This window comes from Urocampus carinirostris, chromosome 15, assembly GCF_059441175.1.
Source record: "Urocampus carinirostris isolate Australia breed hairy pipefish chromosome 15, RoL_Ucar_1.0, whole genome shotgun sequence".
NCBI lineage: Eukaryota > Metazoa > Chordata > Actinopteri > Syngnathiformes > Syngnathidae > Urocampus > Urocampus carinirostris.
In genome coordinates this window covers 12,292,868-12,318,966 of record NC_142363.1, presented here as the reverse complement: position 1 = coordinate 12,318,966, position 26,099 = coordinate 12,292,868, and the positions used below count along the sequence as shown (strand labels likewise).

At 39.2% G+C, this 26,099-nt stretch overlaps 1 protein-coding gene across 1 annotated transcript in view; it reads right to left on the bottom strand.

The window, feature by feature from the left end:
- Window positions 1–26,099, bottom strand: part of dlgap2a (discs, large (Drosophila) homolog-associated protein 2a) — a 181,552-nt gene that overhangs the window by 55,476 nt on the left and 99,977 nt on the right. The window contains exons 2-3 of the mRNA XM_088354961.1: window positions 22,280–23,391; window positions 9,370–9,584 (exon numbers count right to left, since the gene is read on the bottom strand). Of these exons, the coding sequence (XP_088211087.1) occupies window positions 9,370–9,584; window positions 22,280–23,323 (1,259 nt within the window). The 5' untranslated portion in view covers window positions 23,324–23,391. The remainder of the gene's footprint in view (window positions 1–9,369; window positions 9,585–22,279; window positions 23,392–26,099) is intronic.

Genomic DNA, 26,099 nt, shown 5'->3' with positions numbered 1-26,099 from the left:
ATATGATGAATGATTTCGAAATAATAAAACAGCAGGGGGGGCGATCAGCTGCCGTTGTTGCGCTGCAAGACGGCTCTGAATAATGACTGGCTGCGGCGCGTCCGCACCGACTCTGCCGGCCGGAGTTGAAAAGAAGCTATTGACCTGCCCGACTTGGAGTCCGTTGATTGCGGCCGTTGTATTATTGAGTTGAGAGGAGCAGCTATGATATTGAATTCATTTCAAACAGCAGAGAGTCCCCCCAAAGGGTGTCATTACCCGTTTTTGAAGAACGCTTGTCGTTCTTTTTGCCTCTTGTATCAATACACCATGTACTCTGACATATCTGATGCTCTGATAATAAAGTTGGAAGTAAGGTGTGAAACAGGTCTGTACAGTGGTACCTCCTCATACAAGCGATAAACGCGATAGTTTCAATATGCAAGTTCCATTTGAAACTAATATCTTGCTAATATCTACTTACTAGGATAAATCCAAGCTATGAGGGGTCTCCAACCTGGTGCCCGCGGCCAGCAGGGTGCCCTTGTAAGTGCCCGCAGTCCTGTTCTAGTAAAATGTTGTTATTTTGGTGGTAGATTGAGTCTTTTTTTACACTACTTCAAATAATTAATTAACATACTAACGACACAGTAAAACCATGATAAGTTTTTATTTCAGAATTGCATATCAAACTGGGTGCCATTTGCTCTAATATGTAATAAAAATTAGCTTTCAGCTTGAAAAAGGTTGGGCACCCCTGCACTAGAGACTGCTTGGGCCTGCTCACCGCCAGCATCAGCTTGTACCAGTTGGCACATGCGCTTGACACCCTATTTTTTATACAGTACATGTATTACGCAGCAAGTTTGTCTTTATCGTATTGCATCTTCTTTTTGTGGCTTTTTGTGGCCCTAGCTATGAGTACCAGAATGAAAAATGGTAAGGTGTTTTCTGAGAAAACAAGGAGAATTATGTCACAATCTGCACTGTCCTGTTTATCTGCACGTTCTCACTCTCTCCCACTCTCATCTACTTGTTCTCTCTTGCTTGGCCTTACCTTATCGGGTCACTCAATTCCTTGAGCTAATTTCCACGCAATTGTGTCACTCATCCTGATTACCTTCCAATCACACCTCTCCCTCTTCACTGTTTAAACAGTTGGTTTTGATGGCTCTCTGCTAGTTTGTTGCCTTCATGTCACATCACAAGCACTCTTTTCCAAGTGTTTTGTCATTCCAGTCTACTGAACCCTTGGCTGCCCTTCCAGATCACAAGTACAGCCTAATGAATTCTTGGACTCTGACCCTCGCTATTTGGACTTACTGGAACACCGAGTCCCGCATCCTTGGCAACGATTATCGCCTGGCTTCTTGACTTTCTTTGTACCTGAACCCTGCCCGAATAAACAACCTCTGTTTGCTGTACTAATCAGTGTTTCTGTTCTTTCCGTCAGCACCACCTCAAGTGGGTTCCTGACAAATTATGTCAATTGAAGCGAAGCAGGAAATAATTGACAATCATTGTGTTTGTGTGGGTGACCTAGCTAAGGAGAATGATCAGTCAACATCTCCTTTTTGTACACTATTAAAACAGAAAGATGTCATTAAGGCTATGAAACTGACCAGGGGCGTGAATGGTCTTTCAAAATTTTGAACCACAATTCATGATGAGATGGAGAGACGTTTGTCATTGTGGATAAGCGGCAAGAAGATAGCGGGACATAGCGACACTGAAAGAAGAAGTCGCTGTCTATCTACAAAGACCTACAACTTGAGGCAGCATCGGGTACAAAAGGAATGGATTTCAATGCCCGCCTTGGCTTGTTTGAGAAATTCAAGAAAAGGGCTCTTGGACTTTGGTCCAAGCTGTGCCCTGCTTTATTAAAAAAAAAGGAAGAAAAGAAAAAGGGTATGCTTTAAAAGAACTTTTTGTGCACATTTATTTAAAGTTACAATAACTTTAATTTGAAGTGTTCAGTAAGTGCTTACATATCATCAACAGTCTCTCAAGCACATGAGAAAAAACTACTGAAAAACTGAGTAATAAAAAACGTGCTTTCGAAAACAGTGTTGAAAACCCCCCAAAAACAACAACTCACGCTATTAGTTTTTAATTATTTCATATGAGGAAAATTAGCTCGTTCCACGAGGCATTCGAGTTACAAGCACGATTCTGGAACAAATTAAGCTTGTATGAATAGGTATTGCTATAAGTTTCTTTTTTGTCCCACTCCCCAAGTTGGATATCCATCCATTCATCCATTATCTGCACCGCTTATCCTCAGTAGGGTCGCGAGGGTGCTGGAGCCCATCCCAGCTATCTTCGGGTTGTGGGCCTGAACTGGTTGCCAGCCAGTCGCAGGGCACACAAAGACAGACAACTCACTCGCTCATTCACACCTAGGGACAATTTCGACCGGCCAATTCACCTGACATGCATGTTTTTGGAATGTGGGAGGAAACAAGAGTGCCCGGAGGAAACCCACGCAAGCACGGGGAGAACATGCAAACTCCACACAGGAGGTTCAATCTCGCGACCTCAGAACTGTGCCGCACACAAGCTAACCACTGCGCTGCCGTGCTGCCCCAAGTTGGATATGTGTAGGTAAAATCAGAGGTGGTAGAGGAGCCAAAAATGTCACTCAAGTAGAAGTAGTTACTTCAGAGTGATATCACTCATCCATTCATTATCTGCACCGCACTGGAGGTTCGATCTCATGACCTCAGAACTGTACCGCACACGCGCTAACCACTGCGCCGCTGTGCTGCTGATATGACTCAAGTAGAAGAAAAATGTAGTTATCCAAATATTTGAGTAAAAGTAAAGCACTTCCTGAAAAAAAAATACTAAAGTACTGAGTAACGTCTTATTTATAGTTTTATTTATTCATTTTTTTAAACAACCAATCAGAGAATCATAGCCCATCAAATCAACAACATTTACTATAAAAATAGATATTTTAATCTGTTTTTCAAGGTAAATTCAAGTACTTTATTAAAAACAATGAAATATTAATAGTATAAATCCAAGCAGAATTATGCAAAAGTAGCACATATGAAGCCTCAGTTGCCTCAGTGCAGACAGAACAACACACTAGCCCATGAACCAATATAAATAGTGTGTATCTGTGTGTCTGTGTTTCAGTCTGTGTAAAAAAGATGAAAAAAGCTGAGGGAAAAAAGAGGAAACGAAAAAAACAAAAACGTTTTAACATTATGCATAAAATTCTTTAATAATTTAGAAAAAAATATATTATTCTACCAAATTACATTAGAATTTTTTTTCACTCTACCACAAGATATCGCTGTGTTGTGTAACTCATTTAAACCACAAACTTTTTTATACTAAGCGACTTTTAATGTCAACTTCAAGCAACTGAGAAATTATGAAAAACAAAATGTTAGTGAAAATATTGCTTATTTACTGCAACAACAAATAAACGGTGTCGTGCAATAATAAACTTTACATTTGTTATGTAAAACACATTTAATTAGAAACATGCAAAACACAAATTGAAATATTTACAGATGTAAAATGAAATGAACTACACAGAATCCCTTGAAAAAAATATGTCGTTCACAAGCGAGCTGGCTAATTGAGTATGCTCACTCGCACACTACACACCACCAATATAGACTGGAGTGAAGTGTAAACTGCACCTTCCGAAACAGAGACAGACATACGTGTCCTTACGTACTCAAGTAACGGCTTCAATGTGGGCTAATGTAGAGGAGTAAGAGTACACTTTTCACAAATCTAGTCAAGTAAAAGTAAATAGTAAAGTGATTTAAAAATACACCTCGAAGTACAAAATTTTACTGAACTTACTCAAGTAAATATGTAAGAGAATAAATGTAACTCGTTACTACCAATTTCTGGGTATAATATGCTTAAAATCAGTCCACGGTTAGACATTTTAACAATACATTTTTAGCAGCTGAGATTTTATAGGTGTCTTGGCCTCACATGGAGAAGTAAGATCTTTTTACACTACTATTTTTTACGATTGAAATAGAGCAGCTTGGAGAGCTCTGTCACCTTGGCTTTTATAGCGCTAGCAGATATTTCCAGACATTTTTGCAAAGAATATCCAAGAGGCCTGTTGGCTGAGTAAGGTCAGCAATAAAGAGTGTTGTTTAACCAAAACAACACTCATGGGGAAAGCGACGGTGCCTTTGGGGTGAACTGTTCAACTTCCTCTATATATGTACTGCATTTTTCAAGTCAATATTTTTCCCCCAAAAACATTTTTTTGCAAAAAAAAAAAACCCCGCAATAAAATTATTTTATTTTACTATTATTTTCAGCTTTTACATTTTGAGACCCTGCATTTTGTGTTGCTGCTAAATATGAGTGCACTGTTATGATGCACTATTTTTCATCCATCTGCTTCGTGGTGTGTCTAACACCCCCTGGCGGCCAAATTGGGCACTGCAACTCCTGACGACCGACCACTCCAAACAGCCGAATCCAATCTCTGAATCAACACTTTGATTGATGTAATTGTTTTTAATGCCTACATTTACACAAACTACAACCCTCAACTCTGAGCCCTTCTGCTTGTTCTCTATATAGAAATTTGAAATTTTTCAAGGTGATAAAAAAAAATGGCAAAGTATCTCTGAACTGTATGATCATATTGCAACTCAATTTTCCAGCTTGGTGTCATCTCTCTCTTTAAATCTTTAATTATTACCGCGCACTCAAAATAAAAAACACTGGTTTTCTGGGTCCAGGAAATCAATACGGACTGAGTAATGTGGAATCTTAGCATCATCAAACTAACCAAACAAAGCATTTAGAGCAAACACTCCCAAACCTCGTGCAAACTAAAGAGACAATTTAAGGTTAATTGCCTCTCCCCTCAGGAGCAACCGCCATTGGATTGAACAAACAAAACCTCTTAGTAATAAATCACAGCTGCCTGAAGACTTTTGTTTTACTACTGGTTTCTCAGGGCAACTTTACTGACTAAAACACACTAGGCTTGAATTGGGTGGTCACCTGTCAATCAGAGGGCCAACAAAAAGCCATGCTAATGGAAAATTTAGATTTCTCATCTTGTTTAGGGTCACGGTGTGATGGGGTTAATGAGTCATCAAGATTACATCGCGGGCAGGTTTTACTGTTAGTCGAGTGTACACAGTAAATAATACTCATATGGTCAATCAAATACACTGCAGTTGCCTACCATTGATTTAAATGGTCCAAAATTCAATCTTGAACTTTTGGTAGTGAGCAATTACAGTAATCCCTTGCCGTGTCACGGTTTACTTATTGTGGTTTCTCTACTTCACTGATTTTCATCATGCATTGTGTTTTGCATTCTGATTGGCTAAACATGGTATGGGATTGATACCAGAATTCCCAGTATTGCCCACCCCTACTTGAAACAGATCCTGACCAGTTTTGGGAATATCGATATTTTTTCAGTAACGGCCGTGATCTAACTCATTACTTTTTTCACTGTTAGAACGTTGTTATCGTGACTGACGGTCAGAAGCGATTTGTTACCTTGAATAAAGTGGTTTTCCGCTCTCTTCCGAGTCCGTTGCATCACATGTTTTGGGATCCTGATGCCATTTAAAATAGTGACTACCATATAGTAAGATTTTGAATTTGCTGAAAGGAATTAGAAAAGACGGCTGGTGCAGCAACCGATTTGTGTCGTTCGCGAACGAAACGGCTTTGTGAGCCGTTTTTTCGAAATGGAAGCTGGCTACCCACCAATCGGGAACCGGTTCCCTTTGAAACACTTTTTTTCCCTTGTGATTGGTCAAAATGCATTTTTTCAGGAATTCTGTGCTGTTGACCTTGAATTTGTTGAGTATAAAAAAGGTTAAAATTGTTATCTATATTATCGTTTTGCTTAGTAGAACTATTAATATGTTTTCTAGGTTTTTCAGTTTTAACCAATAATTGTTAAATTGTTTTATTTTCCTTATTTTTAAGTTATTCATAATGACACATAATAAATATTAATAATAAAATTTTTGGATTAAACAACAAAAACAACTTGGAGAGCCATTTGGGAGCCGAAAGAGCAGGCCTTTTTTTTAGTCAGTCAAGCCGAAAAAGATGGTTCTCTAAAAAGAGTCAGAATTCCCAGAATCCCAGAATCAATACAACGGACCATTAGCGTTATTCATCCATCCATTATCTGCACAGCTTATCAGTTGGGTAGCGGGGGTGCTGGAGCCCATCCCAGAAATATTCAAGCAGTGGGCAGGGAACTGGTGACCAGCCAGCCGCAGGGCACACAGAGACGGACAACTCACTCGCTCATTTCCACCCAGGGACAATTTGGACCGGCCAATTAACCTGACATGCATGTTTTTGGAATGTGGGAGGAAACTGAAGTGCCGGGAGGAAACCCAATGCAAGCATGGGGAGAACATGCAAATTCCACACAGGAAGTTTTGATCTTATTTATTAAACTCACTTTATATTGTTTTACTGCTGATTGTCATTTTATATATTGTTTACTATTTCTTTTTGTTGCACTTCAATTGTCATATAAATCTGTTGCTGGTGAGGTGCAATAAATATTAAAAGATTCTATAACACAACTACCTGTCTGTTCTTCTCTGTTCAACTGACTGGAATGCTGCTCAGATAATTTCCAATTATTTGACACACAACTTCTTTTTAAAGTAACGGAAATAGTTACTGTCATGATTACTGATGTGACTCATCTGTGCCCGCTCATTTGGCGCCAACTGCCGCGGGTTCTGATTGGCTCCCGGTCAGTATTTGAACCCAGTCCTGTCTGCCCCCTTTTGTCAGTCGGTCTGCGAACCTCGGTGAACACTAGGCAAGCCTTTTTCGACCCTGACTCCCACCTGTCCCGTTTTATGCTCCCGTCTGTCCCCGGCTTTGACCCGTTTCGATCCTGACCACGTCTGCTCTCCCGTCGCGGCTTACGACCTCTTTTTGTCCCTGACTACTTCTTATTCTGGTTTACGACTCGCTTCAGACCTCGGCCACGCCTTGCACTCAGTCCCGGCTACCGACCAGTTTTTTCCGTCCCCGACACCGCCTTCGCTCGCTACGGAAGTTCTACTTCCGCGTTCGGAGCACCATCCGAGTACCAGAGTGACTTTCTTCCCGCGTCCAGCAAACACCGTATCGTGGGCACAGCCCATTCTCTTTCCTCTAATAAAACTTGTGAGAAATGTAACACAAGTGGGTCCTGTTTCCACTCTGGTCCTGACAGTTACTTTGTCTGGCAACTAGTTACTTTCCCTATGGAGTCACTCAGTTACTAACTCAGTTACTATTGGGAAGTAGTGAGTGACCATAACTAATTACTTTTTTAAAGCAACATGCCCAAAACTGGGCAGCACGGCGGCGCAGTGGTTAGCGCTTGTGCGGCACAGTTCTGAGGTCGTGGGAACCTCCTGAGTGGGTTCAAATCCAGCTCCCGGCCTTACTATGCGGAGTTTGTATGTTCTCCCTGTGCTTGCGTGGGTTTCCTCCGGGCACTCCGGTTTCCTCCCACATTCCAAAGACATGCATTTCAGGTGAATTGGCCGGTCCAAATTGTCCCTAGGTGTGACTGAGCGAGTGAGTTGTCTGTCCCCGTGTTCCCTGCGATTGGCTGGCAACCAGTTCAGGGTGTCCCCTGCCCACTGCCCGATGTTTGCTGGAATGGGCTCCATCACCCCCGCGACCCTACTGAAGGATAAGCGGTGCAGCTGATGAGATGAGATGCCCAAAACTGGACCTGACCAAATTGAACCAATCATTTGGCGGGGTTACTCTCACTTGAGACTTTCGTCTTTCTCAAAATTACTGCATATAATTTCAATGATAACGATGTTGTAATGGTACATGTGTACACGATTGACACAGGGGTGTTCCATTAGAAGCAGTACACGTGTTAACAAGTCAAGTTAATTTTTAAATTTGTGCAGTTTGGGTGGTTAGTTTTATTATTACTAGTCCAGTTTAATTTCAAGCAGTTATGGTTTGGCAACTCATGTTGGGACCTCAGTTAATATGCAACATTTGCATGCAGTTGCTCACCTTTATTTTTTGTTTGGATTTGCTGTTCTACACAAACCAAGAGAAAATAAAATGATGTAAAAATGGGCAAGCCAAATAAACGAAGCAAAGTGCAGGAATTCATGGTAACATCCAAACATAGTAGAGGTAAGATCTAAAGCCTGAGTACAAGCCCAAGCCGACCAAAATTTCAGCCTTGGTCGGGCCTAAAATGTCAATCACTGCTTTCAAATCAAGCCAAGCTTCTCTTTCTGACTTTTGATATCTTCATTATCAACCCATCATTGTTCTTCTTTGTCTCTGACTCTCTTTCTCTAGATTCTTAAAGGTGGGGTGGGTCATCTGAGGTGTCCTTAAAAAGGTGAAAGTACAATATTTTCACTGAGGTTTTTCCTTGCCCTCATGCAGGATTTAAGTTTCAAGGGATGGTGTAATAACAGTCTCTATTCTGTAATAGTCCGTGGTCTGTGGCACTTTCAGATTTCTTGTGATTAAGGGCTATAAAAATAAATATGACTTGACTTGACCTAACCATCTCTTAACAATGGCCAACTTAGTTCAAAGAGCACTTATACTTTATTTTCAACAGTGTCTATCTTTGTCCATCTTACTTTAATTGTTGCTGTTCAGAAGCGTAACACATAAAGGTGGCACAGGGGTGCGGGGGGGTTACAGTGTGCTGAGTGACTTTATGCTAGTCCTTGCAGGCGTTATATAATTTGTATTTGTCAGGGGAGAATGAAAATAGTAAGATTAAGAAAAGGCCTGCCTCAAGTAGTTGGAATGTCAACCCTAACCCCAAGATAGATGAAAAAAGAAGAGTTTATTGAAGAGCATCTATAAAACTTAATGTATTGTTATGCACATTATGAAGAAGCTTACTAAGGCTACAATCATGACTTTGAGCCAGGAGATGGTGGCAGAGAGTAACAGAGTTCCGAATTCAATACAGATCCTTTAAAGACATACTGCTGCTGTGAATAATTGCCCAATTTTAACCCGTCAATATGACGGATGGCCTTAAAATATTCCCGCCATTATGTTGAAAATATCTGTGTATCATTTGTTATTGCAACATCCATTGCATCCTGGTCATCCTGGACTGGAAGGGGGATTACCTCCCTTCTCAAGGTTTCTCAAGGTTTCTTCATTTTCCTCGTGTGAAGGTTTTTGAGTTTTTCCTTGCCCCCATGTTGGTTTTAGATCACGGGATGGTGTCATAATTTGTTTGCAATAATATGTAGTCTGTGCAGCCCTTTGGGACTCCTTACAATTAGGGGCTATTCAAATAAACATGACTTGACTTGACCTGGTCGGGCTGGATTTTTTTAGGCCTGATCTCACCTCTAAAACATAGGTAGAAGAGAGTTGTATGCGACGTACCTCTGAGAGTCCAACAGCTCTCTGGGTCTGATGATGGCCTTTACAAGGGCGTCTGAACGCACCGCCTTTTGGGGTGATGTCTTGGGACTTGAATCCGACTCGCCGCTCTCTTCATCTCCCATGGCTTTGACATAACTACTGCTTCGCATTCGTCGACAAGGGATCTCGTCATCTTTCTCTCCTCCGGGATAGCCCGCCCACTCATCTTGGGGAACCTGGGAACAAGAAAACACAATCATTCTTTTTATTTTTTCTAAATAGATTTATCTTAATCCAATTTTTCCTTTTTATTTCTTTTTTTTTTATGAAATGAAATCATCCAATTGTTGTATTTGAAGATATATTCTTACCAAAATGAGAAAATAATGTAATTTTTGCTCATTTTAATATATTTTTCTAAAAAGATTCACAATGAAAAAAAAACATCTCCAAAGAAAAATAACATATTTTAGTGAAATGAGAATCATTTTAGCAAAAAAATAAAAAATAAATTGAGAACAAATGACATTATTTTATTTTTTTCAGTAAAAATATATCTTCAACATTTTTTAGCCATACTTGATATTTTTGCTCATTTAAAAATGAAATTTGAAATTAGCCATGCTCATATTTGTATTATTGTTATTATTCTCATTGACCCTAAAACTTAAAATCCGTTTTATTTTGCTAATTGTAAGGATTGTTTTTCTTATTTCAAAAGATATTAAAATTTGAAAAATCTTTACATTCAAATTAAATCAAATTGATTCGTAAAGCTCTTTTCAGGAAATACATTTTTTTTCAAAGAGATGTGTAAAAGCCCTTAGTGCGCAATAGGCACTAAAACTTGAGAAAAATAAGTATTATGTATGGTATTCTTTAAAAAAAAATCTCAAAAACTAGGTTGAAATATATTAAAATAAAAAACAACACGCCAATGTTTAAAATAAGAAAGAGAATAGGTTGAGGACTGAGGAGGCATTTTTCATAATTTTTCTTTTTTGCTGTGATACCTTTTAGACATAAATGGTTTTGAGGAAAGAACTAGCGTAATTACATCATACATTTGTTTATAATAAGTACAAATAAAAATAATTTAATTGCCTTTTTCTTAAATAGAAAAGTTAAATTGTCTAAGGTACCCATGTGAGGAAAACAACCAGGAATAGTGCTATATAGACATCCATACTTTTAATTTGAGATTAATATATATATATATATATATATATATATATATATATATATATATATATATATATATATATATATATATATATATATATATATATATATATATATATATATATAATTTACTAAAATTCAGGAACTGGAGGTTTCGGATCATAAAATGCAGATTCTGGGGGCTTTCAACTCTGATCTTGGGATATTCCACAATTTTTGTGTGGCACACTTAAACAGACTTTAGGCTAAATATCTTTTTTTTCATTCTTTTTTTTTAACCATGATATATCGCCACAAGCTAAAAAAAACGAGTTGAAGGGTTAATTAAGTCTTAGATGGGTTTGGTACTTTTAGATGTCTAATTATTGAATGAAAAGCCAGAGGAAATTTCAAGCTGTGGTAGAACGTGTTTAATTTGGATTGGCTGATCATCTGAATAGATTATGAGGTGTCTCCCTGGTGGGATATAAAAAAATACCAGGCAGGGTATTGAAGACTATGGGTCAGGTTGTGAGGGAAGACACAGCAATTGGGTGAATAATTGGGCCATTTTTGACAATAGTTTCATTATGATACTATATTTAATTAAAACTCTATGGGACCAAGAGTGACGTGCGGTGAGGTAAGAAAAAGAAAGTACCGGTAATACCTCATGTATGGTCCCTTATTAAGGTTCCTTCATTACCCTCATGCTCAGGTTTTTGAGTTTTTCCTGGCCCTCATGTAGGTTTTAGATCGGGGGATGGTGTAATAATAGTCTGTAGTATGCAATAGTCTGTGGTCTGTGCAGCTCTTAAGTCTCCTTGTGATTAAGGGCTATACAAATAAACATGACTTGACTTAATACGTATATGAACCGGAACAAAAGAAAGAACGTTTTGTGTTACCTTAATTCATGAATAAGGTCTATGAGTTGCTCCTTCTGAATACAATCATCATTAGATAGGTAATCCTCAATTATAACTAAGAAAATTCCAATTCCAATTCCAACGAGAAAAAATAAATGACTGCTATTAGCTTGCTAATACTATCACTCATTCCATTGTTTGAGGCCAAATCAGAATCCTTGGTCTACTATTGCCCTCTGCCATGAGGCAAGAGAATTGCGTGCCTCCCTCTGCATAGGCTTAGCAAATTATTAAGTTTAACACTAATTGTATTAATAGTATTCACAATATCATGTGAAAATATAGCTAAAATCCTCAAATTGTGAAGTAAATAAGGAATAACTTTAACACAGAATAAATATAACCACCTATGTTTTTAGTGTTCTTAATCCATGACATGATAACAGGTCTGCATATCACAGTAAAGGAAAGTGTATGTATTTATTAGTTTGAGGTTGTGTGTGTGCATTAAAAAGCTTGCCAAAGCTCACGAACAACTCGTATACCAAAAGTGCATCCCATTAGTTTACTCTGCAGCTCTGTTCATACAAAGGACTTTCACGCCGTGAAAAATTGAGAGAGAAAGAAAGTCATCAAATGAAAAAATGTGGGACTAAGAGAGAAGTCGAAACGGATGAGCACAGAGGGAGATAAAGCGGACGGGAGGTGATCAAGTGCTTTAAAATGGTCAGTCAATGGCAATCCCACCAATAGATCTTCTTTTGCACCCTGCACAATTGTGAGGATAGATTGCATGTGTCGGAGCAGGTGCTGTGTTCCGTTTCTATTTAAAGTTTTTCTTGGTGCCTCAAAGGGAGGCAAGAATTGACTAGTTACCAGCTTCTCCAAATGATGTATATCCCAGTTCCATTTTTTTCCCCCTTTTAGAAGGTGTTAGAGCTGCTGCACAATACACACTAGCGTCTGGGATGCCTGAAATAGTTCTTCTGGTCTTTGACAATGCAGATGTGGAAATAAACGAAAATACTCAAAATAATGTGAAGTCTCATAGTGTGATCTCTAATGCCCAGGGTAACATCCAAAATCTGTCTTTGACATGGGTGTCCACGTTAGCAAGGAAAATAACCAATGAACTTGGATCAGACAATATCTGCTGTTCAATGTGAGTTAAGGCATGCTGTGTTGACATGAGAGGCAAACATTTAGAGACAGACTGCAATTATAAAATGTATTATTTTGCTATTTTTAGGAACTGAAGGAACTGTACTTTTACTTGAGTAACATTTTTGGCTACTCTACCAACTCTGATTTTATCTACTCATATCCAACTTACGGAGTGGGTGCAAAAAAAGAATCTTACAGCGATACCTATTTTTATGAGCTTAATTTTTTCCAGGATCGTGCTCGTACTGTAGTTTGAATGCCTCGTGCATTGAGCGAATTTTCCTCATTTGAAATAATTAAAAACTAATAAAGTGAGTGGGCGGCACGGTGGTTAGCGCACAGAGGTGCAGAGGTTCAGGGTACAAGTCCAGCTACTGCAGCCTCTCTGTGTGGAGTTTGCATGATCTCCCCGTGCCTGCATGGGTTTTCCTCCAGGCACTCCGGTTTCCTCACACATTCCAAAAACATGCAGGTTAATTGGCTGGTCCAAATTCTTCCTTGGTCTGAATGAGCGAGTGAGTTCAGGGTGTCCCCTGCCCACTGCCCGAAGATAGCTGGGATGGGCTCCAGCCCCCCCGCGACTCTACTGAGGATAACCGGTGCAGACAATAGATGGATGGATGAGCATAAGCATCCGCCATGTGTATCCCCTCTCTCTCTCTCTCTCTCTCTCTCTCTCTCTCTCTCTCTCTCTCTCTCTCTCTCTCTCTCTCTCTCTCTCTCTCTCTCTCTCTCTCTCTCTCTCTCTCTCTCTCTCTCTCTCTGTCTCTCTCTCTCTCTCCCTCTCTCTCTCTCTCTCTCTCTCTCTCTCTCTCTCTCCCTCTCTCCCTCTCCATATATTTCATTATCTGCACCGCTTATCGTCAGTAGGGCCGCGGGGGTGCTGGAGCCCATCCCAGCTATCTTTGGGCAGTGGGCGGGGGACACCCTGAACTGGTTGCCAGCCAATCGCAGGGCACACAGAGACAGACAACTCCATCGCTCATTCACACCTAGGGACAATTTGGACCGGCCAATTAACCTAACATGCATGTTTTTGGAATGTGGGAGGAAACCGGAGTGCCTCGAGGGAACCCACGCAAGCACGGGGAGAACATACAAACTCCACACAGGAAGGTTCGATCTCATGACCTCAGAACTGTGCCGAACATGCAAACTACACACACACAGACACACACATATATATTTTATATATCGCATCCCTGGCGTTTATATATATATATATATATATATATATATATATATATATATATATATATATATATATATATATATATATTTATAAAAGATTACAAATAGTAAAGAGAGCAAAATTATTATACTTAAGAATTTTCTTTTTTTCGCAGTGCAGAAATTTCAATCAGACACACGAATAATACCAAATGCTTTCAAATACTTAAGTACACCGACTGTTTCTGTATTAGTGTACATCGACTGCATTTTTAACTTCTGTGATACACTGTCCCCAGTAATTACAAAGCGACAGACTACAATAATGCTAGCAGATGACCCTGGTGAATTGGTATCCTTGACTACCTAAAGGGTAGGCTGGAAATCCATTATAATGCAAAGTTCTTCTTAGAACAATATGTCCTCCAAGGGAAAAAAATAAATAGCAAAGGACAATGCTGATGGAAGTGGAAGGTGACCACATTTTGTTTCATCCTTCTTCATTACTGCTTATCAAGCAAATGCAATGCTATTTGTTTCTTGGCTGCAATGCACCTATGTACCTCTTTCTGCAAAACCTTGTCTTGAAAGATGTTTGTGACCGCTATCTTAGAATAAAACCCATGGGAGTAGGTCTATGTGTTAAGGAGTTGCATGGTCGTAATAATGTTAGTTCTGTCTTTCAAACCTAACCTTTGGAAATTGATCTTTATAGGTCAATGCCCTTTCAAATCCGTATGAAATATCCTTATGCAGAGTCTTATCGACTTCAAACGAGGATGTGTGGCATGTGTTTGCATCCAAATGTCACAAAAATACAGTTGTCATGATATATTGCCGGTTGATATAATTAAAATAAGCTCAAAACCTTATAAAAACTCATTATATTGGGAGATAAAGCAAGAATCATGTGTGATTTAGTTGGTATGTTGCTGAATGTATGTGGGGATCCAGGGGAGTGAATACTGCTTGTAGAATATCTATCATTTAAATTGCTTCACTTGTTTATTTTATTTGGTACCTGAACAATGAAATGTAATTGTTTTATTGAATTTTAGGTATACAACCTGACTGTCTGTCTGTTTGACTGACTGACTGCTCTAGTGGATCCTAATACAAGAAAAAAACGACAATACAATACGTAACACGACTTTTTGCTCTTCTGGCGCCCCTTTCGGTGGGGAGAAAGACAAGAAATGAACAATATGGAAAGTTTTAATACAAATTAACAGTCATGTCAAAGAAATAACTTAGGTTATGTCATTGTCAGGTGCATCTATTTTTCAAAATGTGTTTTCTGTAGCTCTTGGAAGAGATGTCAAAAAATATTTGTTGTTATGACTTATTATTGGAAATCTATAATTTTTAGTGGCCAAAACGGTCCTAATTGAAATGTAACGATGAGATTAAATAAATAAATAAATAAATAAATAAATAAATAAATAAATAAATAAATATATATATATATATATATATATATATATATATATATATATATATATATATATATATATATATATATATATATATATGTGTATATATATATATATATATATATATATATATATATATATATATATATATATATATATATATATATATATATATATATATATATATATATATATATATATATATATATATATATATATATATATATGTGTATATATATTGTCAGAACCCAACAGTCGGAGGACACAGACACGTAACTGTCAGGAACCAGAACAGGATCAGGACCCAATCGCGTGACGTTCTCACACAAGCCTTTATTTTACGGGAAATGGGAAGTCATGCAGTCTGGCGTGGAAAGACGGGAAGCCAAAGACCGACGAGATCGATAATGAATCAGGATAACAAAAATAAACAGGAGACACTAGACGGGAAAAAAAAATGGAACCCGAAATTAAACAGGACAAAAATAAACGGGAACAATACCGGACTTGAAATACCAACAGCAAAAGAGTTCCAAGTCAGAACCCACGTCTTGTGGGGCAGAAGTTAATTTGACGGGCTGACCACCAAAGCAAGAGAGCGCTGAGCTTTATATAGACAGAAATCCAATCTCTCAACAAGCCGCAGCTGGCGCCCCACGAGCGAGGCCAATTGGGCACCATGGCACCCATGACACACACGACCGGGGCCAATATGGCACCATGGCAACCTTGACACAGATGGGCCTGCTCAATTGGGCGCCATGGCAACCATGACAGTCACGCTTTCACACAAGCTTTATTCTACTGGAATGGGGCAGTCATGCGCGTGAACACAAACGCCAGGGATGCGATGATCGCTGGGCTAGAGAAGTGAGACAGAGAAGAGAGAGGCAGACGAGATCGAGGCCGGACACAACAGATGGTACAGGATACATGGGTAGATACCGGACGGGACAGACAGGACAGACGGGATTGATACCGGATAATGGAGAATGGAGAAAGATACTGGACAGAAGGAGACAGGCGTGATCGATACCGGATACTGGATACACGAGCAAGAAACCGGACAGTCAAAACACCAGTCTTGACGGACAGACCAGGAGTGTCATGTCCATCATGGTCGCTATAAATCCTTCATTGAAAAATGTTTATAAAAAAAAACTATGATGTCATCATATATATATATATATATATATATATATATATATATATATATATATATATATAAAAATAAAGAGACCAATTGTAAGTTTTGAGAAAGACTCTCCACCATCTTGTACAAAAAAGAAGAATGGTTCCCAGTTTGAATTATGATTATAAAATGTAAGCTCATATTTCCAAATTAGAGGCCACAATATATCAGAAAAGACCACCAGATGGGTCCCCTGGCAGCTGGAGATTGATGTGTATGGGCGACTCAATGCTTTTTCGTTAGGCAACTGAAAAAATGGAACATTCATGTGTGTGTTGCTAAAGGCTAACTGGGGCTAATTTGTGAAAATACAGAGAGTGATAGCGAATGTCTGATTGGGTTGAGCTCCATTCGTCATTTCCCAGAAAAGATCAGGCACTTTAAATCAATCATTGTCTGAACCAATGGCCGTTTAATACATCTATTGTCAAGCCTTCGCACATACGAAGCCCCTGTTTCATGCTCACTCATATATATCTGTCATCTCTAAAACACGATTAGAACCGTTTCAGATTATATTATTATCCCTGAGACCGGACTGTTGACGCTCTGTGCATTTGCAACACATACTGTGTTTAAAAAACGATTATAGATTAATGTTCAAAGCATGTTTACGAATCAAATTGCAGACTGACAATTTAAATCAATCGAAAGAGATAAAGAGAAGGAGAAATAGAGATGGGTAGAGAGAAAGAAAAATGGCAAAAGAAAGAGAGGGAGAAAGAGAACAATATAGTGGGAAACAGATAAAGATCACAAGAAAGATAAAAAAAGAGAGAGAAAGGAGAGAGAAAGAGAGAATGACAAAGATAAATAAAGTAAGAATGAAAAATAAAAAAGAAAGAACAAAGGAAATAAGAAGGAAAAGAAGGATAAAAATAAGAACTAAAGAACTAAAGAACTAAAGAGCTAAACAACACTGATTTGAAATACAAACATATGTTTTAAAATAATGCTAGCCAAAATATATTTTAGATATAACACAAAAACAAGAATTAATATGAAAATAAACCAGTCAGTAATAAATTAATTCATAATATGCTTTGGATTCACTTAAATGAAAAGGACAGTGTGTATTATTTGACCACTAGATGTCACCCTACTGTGTAGGTCAGGTCGTGGTGGCCGCAAGCCCTAGGTGGCCCCCATGAACAATCGAGTAGCCCACGGACATGTTCTGATAATAGCTCACTGATGGGTCATTGTGATTTTCTAGTAAATTTTAGTGGTTGAATTAACTTCTAACAATTTCAACCTTGTTATAACATAGTAACAACATACTAACAACAGAGAAATTGTTATTTTAAAAATGTTCCGCTAATGAGTTACAAAAAATAGCTCTCAGCTTATAAAAGGTTGGTGTGGTGCAACTGTAATTGAGTGCTAAAAAAGCACAACACAAACTAAGGAGACTCAAAGTGACCAAACTCCTTAGTTTTTTTTGGGGGGATCCGTAGCAGCAAGATGGGAAACAATTATGTCAGCTCCCGCTAGAAGAGGCTTATGATACATAAAATAAATGCAAATTTCTCAACCTGTGGGTTTTCCCAAAAAACACACGTTTATTTCGTAGTTCATGTATTTTTGCTTATTTTACAAAACAAATACAAATGCATGTTTTTTAAACACCAGGAGGTACTTAATACGCAATGTCTCTTTAAACTGTCATATTAAGGTGGGGTCTTGAAACTATCATCCCACAAGCTGCAATTGGCCCCGGGCTGTGAGTTTGAGTCCCTTGCTTTTGGTGAAGCTCATGATATGTAAAATAATTGCAAATTTCTCAACCGACTAGTATTTAAAAAATGCATGATGACATCATAGTTTTTTTAAATAAACATTTTTCAATGAAGGATTTATAGTGGACTTATCACTAGGAAGAATATACTGTGCCTTATAACCTTTATATGAAGGAGTAGGCCTCAAACTATTATCCTGCAAGCCTTAACTTGCCCCTTGGGCCGCGAGTTTGAGACCCCTGATTTACAGTCTATGTCTCATAACCTGCAAATGACTTTTTAAGTAAATTACTCTCATGTGATCTATCCTGACTGATACGTTTTACTGTTTTTAATTTTGGGATTTTAGGCTGCAACTGCTTTTGTAAGCTACTATTTGTAATTAAAAGAAAATGTTCATGGTAGGGCTTTAAGAACAGATAGCAATTGCTTGTCTTAAGGATTATCTCCCTGTTCTGCTTGCAAATTCAAAATCCATTGATGTTTTCACTCCTTATTTCGAGTGTCCACTAGAAGTGTTTCTCAACTGGGGGGTCGGGACCCAAAAGTGGGTTGTGGACCCATTTTTAGTGGGTCTTGAGACTTTGCCTGGTAAGATAATGCTAAGAAGAAAAAAATATGCTCCTGAACAGTGACTATAATGCTCTGCCTAATCCCTTCTTTCTGATCAGTCAATTGGCGTGTTTGAGAGGGACCACCTCTCATTTTTGGTGGATTTTGTTAATTTTATTCATTTTTATGCCTATGATAATGGGTCCCAAGAAAATTTCTTATGCGAGAAAGAAACAAAGAAAACAGTCACAATCACAGGTGAGTCGAAGAAAGAAACTATTGCGAAAATACGAAAAAAACATACAAGGGCCGGCCATTTAATCGCCACTAGAAGGTACAGTAAATTTAAAAATGTTATATTTTAAATGTTTTACTAGTATATAATTGTTTATCTACTATATAATTACCTAAGTATCTGTCAGAACCCGAACAGATGGTGGACCCTGACGCGTAACGTCCTCACACAAGCTTTATTTTACGGAAAGGGGGCAGTCATGCGCGTGAACACAACGCCAGTGATTCGGCGATCGCTGGGCCGAAGAAGTGAGACAGAAAAGTCAGGCGCGGGAGAACAGGAGGCCAGAGGCAGACAAGATCGAAACCGGACAGGACAGACCGGATCGATACCAGATAATGGATACACAAGCAGATACCAGACAGGACAGAACAGAAGGGATTGATACCTGATACTGTATACAACAGCAAGATACTGGACAAGATGGGACAGGCGGGATCGATACAGGATACTGGTTGCACGAGCAAGATACCGGACAGGACGGTATAGACGGGATCGATACCGGATACTGGATACACGAACAAGATCCTGGACAGGATGGGATAGACGGGATCGATACCGGATACTGGCTACATGAGCAAGGTACCAGACAGGATTATCGGATACTGGATACAACAGCAAGATACTGGACAGGACGGGACAGAGGGGATCAATACCTGACACTGGAGCAAGATACTAGACAGGACGGGACAGACGGGATCGATACCGATACTGGATACACAAGCAGGATACCGGACACAGTTAAAATACACGTCTTGCAAGTCCAGGGGTTCGTTGACGGACTGACAAGGAGTGAATGGGGGCACTGAGTTTAAATAGGAGGGGAGCCAATCAGGCAACGAGCAGCAGCTGGTGCCAAACGAGCGGGCCCAGGTGAGGGCAATGGGCTATTGTGACAGTATCAGTGTTTAGGTTCACGCTTTATGTTTATTTTGAATTTTATTTTGTATGTGGCTATTTTAAAGCAGTTTAGGAGGTAGCTTATTTGCGATGTAGGCTTATATACAAGTATATATGGTACATGAAGTCATTTTGGTTTTGCTGTTCATTATGTTTTTTGAAAAAATGTGAATATATTATACAATATCCACTTAAATTTGCCCAATCCTTGAATTTGATAAATTAGAAAAGTAGATTTATTTTCTTAAATTAGGTTAAGGTGGAACGGTGGGTCCACTAGTCAAACCGTTTGAGAACCACTCTACTAGATTTTAGACTTATCACTGACCCAAGAAGTAGAAAAATGTTTTTAAAAACTCAATTTTTCATTGAAGGGAGCTCTCTTAGGAAAACAGACATTTTTGACTTGTTTGTATCCCCGACTTCGTCTCCTTCTTTATACATCTTCGGGACGCATCGATTCTCCCGCACGGGGGAAGACGTGTCACCCCGCATGAATGGGATTGATAATGCCAGGCTAAATATAACCCTGCGGCAGCGAGCAGGAAGCGAAGCTATTTTTAGAAATGTTTATGGCGCTCTCGACAAATAGGGAAAAAGGGTGAGACTCATTGCAGACAACTGCACTTGACTTGATGGAAAAAGTGTCAACGCGCGTCCATAATAGTCATTCGAACATTTGATGTTGATACACGCTTAAAGTGATTGTTGTTTTGGCTCCGCCGGCCAATCGGAGAGATGTATTGGCTTTCTATTTACAAGCCACTCAAATCCATACAACACACTCTGCCTCTGTCTCTCACAATATGCTGACACTCTCGTTTTATTTGCGCCTCGGGCTCAAGCTGTCAGATATCACATTGCTGTAAATTAAACGGCATTAATCTAATATTGATTTTTCTAAAACAACCATCACACGGTTGGATGACCAAAAAATAGGAACCACGGGCCGAGTACACAAAACAAGATGCAATTTACCGTATTTTTCCGGTCTGTAAGGTGCAACCAAAAACTTTAAGCTGGTAGAAATTTGAAGGGGCGCTTTTTTTTCTCTCGTTGCCAGAAACACTGATTTCAATAGCACATTCTGATAGGATAAACTGTCTCTCTACCTCTTCACCTGTGCGTAATAATGTTGCGAAAGACAGAAAACAGTCTTACAACAAAATTATACAGGCTATTGTACGTACGTATACATATCAAACCGAGGCTATTGATGCACAGGTTAAGAAGTGGAAAGACTATTTTACCTATCAGAATGCACTATTGAAATGATTGTTTCTGGTACTGTGAGTAAAAATAGTACAATAATGAGATAAGCTCTAATGGCTTTTTGTCACCTGTGCCAGTCGTGGTCTCAGAGGACATTATCAGCGCAATCCAGGTTTGATTCCTGTTGCAAATAATGTTATGTGATTTTAATCAGCAATACTGTTCATTCCACTCTTATATGCTGTAATACAGTAGCTCATACTGTAGCCTCAATTTCATGCGCCTTATAGTCTGGTGCGCCTAGAATGTGAAAAATATATGGAAAAAGACCATAGTGCCATAAAACCCCGGGCGCCTTATAGATCACGTAACTTGTTGTACTAAAAAAAATATTTTGATGAGGATGCCAAAAAGATTCCATGAATTCTATTTTTTCGCATATGATGTCCTGATTTTCCATAAAAAGTAGCTTGCAGATTATAGAACATTCTCTATTCCCAGTAATCAAGAATGGGTACAAACATATTCAGATTTTAAATACAGACGAAAATGTTTTCATTTTGCGTAAAAACTACAAAAATATCTGTTATAAGTATAAAGCACAATGTAAATGTCAAAGTCTGCGGGCCGAATATGGCCCATGAGAAGATTTTCTATTGCCCCTGAGAGGGTCTTGATTCATTATTGTATAATACACCAGGAATCAAATAAAATAAGGGGGTAAAAGTACAGAAAATACAGTAAAGGAAAGTGGGTAGCGCGTCCGCGCACAGTTCTGAGGTCATGGTACTGAATCCGGCTACCAGCCTTCCTGTGCAGAGTTTTCATGTTCTCTGCGTGCTTGCGTGGGCTTCCTCCGGGCACTTTGGTTTCCTAACACATTCCAAAAACATGCATGTCAGATTAATTGGCCGGTTCAAATTGTCCCTAGGTGTGAATGAGCAGGTGAACTGTCTGTCCCTGTGTGCCCTGCGATTGACTGGCAACCAGTTCAGGGTCCCCCGGCCCACTGCTCGAAGACAGCTGGGGTAGGCTCCAGCACCCCCGGGACCCTACTAAGGATCAACGGTGCAGACAATGGATGGATCGATAAATATAAATAAATGTTTGTACTTTGCAGGTTTTGACTATTGCGGGTTCTGACTAGTGCAGGTTCTTTTTGAAACCCCTGTAAAAAACAAGGGATTACTGTATACCGTTTTGAGGGTCATTTGAGCAAGAAAATTCAAGCCATTGAAACTCACCTGAAGAAAGTGACACGGCCTGAGGTTGGGCTTGAGGTCGGTTGGCGTCATGGGTTTCTCCAGATTAAGTGAAGACTTTCTGTAGGCCTCCTTGGCTTGGCTGACAGTTAGCGTGGACCAAGAGCTCCTCTTCATGAACTTGCCTTCCGGTGGCATCCCTGCACTCTCGCACGCTGAGCACTTCACATCATTGTTACTTTTGGAGGTCTTAAGCAATAAGTCTCCTGCTAAGTGGCTGTGCACTGAATCGGGGTAATAGTGACCGATTTGGTCCACGTGGTGTCGCGACATGACGCTCGGTGGTCTGTACGTGCTGTCACTGTCCAAGTTGTCATCCGAACTCCACCAACCTCCGGAACGTTGCCTCCCGCTGCCGTCGCCTTTACGATCTTTGCTTTTGCTGCGCTTGCTGTGTTTGTGGTGGCCTTGGTGGCTGTGGTGATGGTGCGATCCGTCCCGGTGCGGATCGCTTTTGGTCCCGTTCATCTTGGACGAACCTTCTAGAGAGTGTGACTTGGTGAAGAGCTTCTGCACTGAGTGAACCAAGTGACGGATCCTGCCGGGGCTTTCGTTGCGCTGCTCCGTAGTGGTTGTTGTGGACGTGCGCTGGTACTGCAACGTGTGGAAGCCATCTCGATGAAGCGGCATGTGTTTCTCGAATTGGTCCAGCAGATTTGCAGGGATTCGGTTCATTTTGCTGCTACGCGAAGAACTTTCATCCCTGCCACCGGAGGTGCCGTCCCGCGTTGCGCTTCCGTAATGCATTCGCGGAAAAGTGCTACATGCGACGGAGTGGTCCGTGGACGCCATGGATGCCGGCATCACCATGCACTCCGAGTGGATGGAGCTCCTCGGAGAGAGGCGGTGGCGTCCTTCCAAGGGACAGCTCTCTGTGGGGCTGAGGAGATAGGACGGCGTCCGCGGATCTCCGTGGTGGAAGTGATGGTCCAGGGAATGGTCGACATCTACAAAACCGCATGTGTGCACTGAAGTGGGAGAGGTAAGCTGGAGGTGGGCGGGTCGGCCACCGGAGAGACCCTTCATTTTTTTGAGTGTAGGCGAGAAGCTCTCCTCATCGAAGTCCGTCGAGGTTGACCATGAATACCGATGGTCTGGGAAAAAATGAGCAGGAGAGAAAGAACATTAGAGGATCTCAGGACACAACCTCTGGATTAAAGTGCTTGGATTACAAAATGCATGGTTGGATAGCATGTACTGTTAGATAAAAATTAATTAAGAGTTTTGTTTTTTGTAGAAAACTGTGCTAATTATATGCAGGTTTAAAACAAGAGGCCAGACAGGAGCAAGACAACACCTGGTTCAAAATTCTCTGAAAAAAACAAAATATGCTTCCTTTAGTACATAGACCTGTGAAGCCCGCCGCACACTTGACGCTAACCGCATGGAGATTTTGACATTGATGCCTTTGGCTGCAGAAAACCAAACACATGATTTAAAATAGTGACTACCTCAGAGTCATATTGCGATTATGAATATTTAATACTGCGCAAGAGAAAAAGATTATTGAGGGCTGCGTCTCATAAAGTGCTGTGTAAGTCTCATATTTCTAGACAACAGCGAAATCACATAATGAACCATACTGTGGTGAATACTAGGCATTACAGATGTGATAAGTCGGCTTTCTGTGTTGTTGTCATTGGTGGGTGTGCAGCAGCAGACCAAAATGGATTTGCTTGTCATGATTCCTTAAGGATTAAAGGAAATTCCAGCAACCTAAATACAACTCAGATAATATGTAAAGGGAACTGTGTCTTTGGTAATTAAACTGCCCAGCTGTAATTTGATAAATAAATTCAGGACTTGCTCGACATGTGGGTGAAAAACTTGCCATATCAAAGATGCAGTAAATATTAAACAAAGTACCACCAAACACCAGTTTTGCTCCTGTCATGTCATATATGAATAACATTGTCGGAAACATAGACTGATCTCTAGTCTAGAAGGATGTCATTCATTTTTCAGACATCCCAGGTCTAGAAAGAAAAACAGGAAGTACAGTGGGATTTACCCTGGTGCTTCCTAAACATGGTGGTTGGCCCGGAGATATACTCGTTGAATTTTTGGGTATTTCACAACAACCTACTGGCTTTACTTTCAATTTGTCTTAGAATCTCTTTTTCCAAAGAAACGTTTAATTTATAAGAACGTTTATCACACCAAAAAATTAAAGGTAAGATAAAATCATATTATTATTAATATATACCGTCTACTTTCATGTCAAAGGGCATATCACAAGAAGTGGGATTATTTAAAATACTGTAATTTCATATACTAAATCCACGAACACATATTAGTATGTGTTGTGCTTCTTTGTGCTTGAAGTTCTCGATAAACTAGCATTTCTTGTACATTGTACTGAAAACAAACGCTATATTTTTGTACAACGGAATTTCCAATTATTCCTCTGCCGAAAAGTAGCGTAATTTTTAAATCATGAAAAATAGCATGGTTCTTTTCGATATCTTAGCCGCATCGTCACATAAACCAGTGTTTCTCCACTGAGAGACCTTGTTTGATTTGCCGCAGGAAATGGTCCAATTACATCTAATCAGTGACAAAAAAATGATAAAGCCTTTAACAAAAAAAAAAAATATTTCCCTATTCTGTGTTGCGCTTCTAGAGATAGTTTGATAAATATTGATACTGACAAGAAGACATTCTCATAAACTCTTTATGTAACCTTAAACTTGTGTATAATTGATGATTTAAATAACAGTCAGTTCGTGACTCATTACTTTTGTAGACATCTATCCTGATACAAAATCTGATATACGCTTCTGCTGAATTGTACTGCTTTGTTGATGTACTTGCAGCATTAATTGTTAATCTGTGTATTTGCCGTTATGTGTTTTTTTGCCCAACCTCGTGGACGTTCTACAAAAGCCTTTGCAAATTGCCTCATTTACACACAGGGTTTTAAAAATATTCTATCTAGTAGATATTAATGTATAGGTTATCTTCCAATTTACATACAATATATTACATTTACATTATTTACATTAGATCTACATAAACTTCACAAACCAAATTTCAAAAAATCCTCGCCCTTGTTGATGAATAGTCTCCTGAACGAACAAAGCCAGTATAGCAACATGTAGTGGTAAATATTACGGAATGGTAAACATTGAAAATCATTTGTCAGAATAGATAAAGAGAATTTTCCGATTTTTCAATTTCTTTGTAGTAGGATTTTACAGCGCCATTTCAAGTATAAAGTGATTCTTGGACAACGTTAAACTGCACATTAAACCTGCCTATAAGTGTCCAATAGATGACACTATTGCAGAAAAATAACCATGAAATATCAACATTGTCAGTACAAAAATAAAAATTGCTGAATTTTTTTGTTTAATTGTTTGTTTCGATTTTCGTACGCTTCATAAAAATATTATTTCGTCATTTGCTATAAACTGGCATTGTAAACTCCAGAAGATATCGTAGTTTATGATAGTACTGATGTTTGTGGGAAACCCTAAGGGGAAATCATGGTGTGTTTATACAAGTTAACAGGATACTTTTTGTCCAATGTGTGTCTTAAATCACATTCACGTGTTTCAAGAATATCCATAACTGACACTTTATACATTTTTTATAGATTAAAAAAATAAATAAAGTACGAGTATGCCGTATTACAATTCTTTGTATGGTAAAATAAATAACATAGCATACGACAACATCATCATAGATTGCTAATATTGTTGTACTATTAATCCAGAGTCTTTTTGGCCACAGATATTTAAATAAAAAAATTGGGCAAGATCGCTTTCTATTGATGAAAAGATTCAAGCATTTCTGCTCT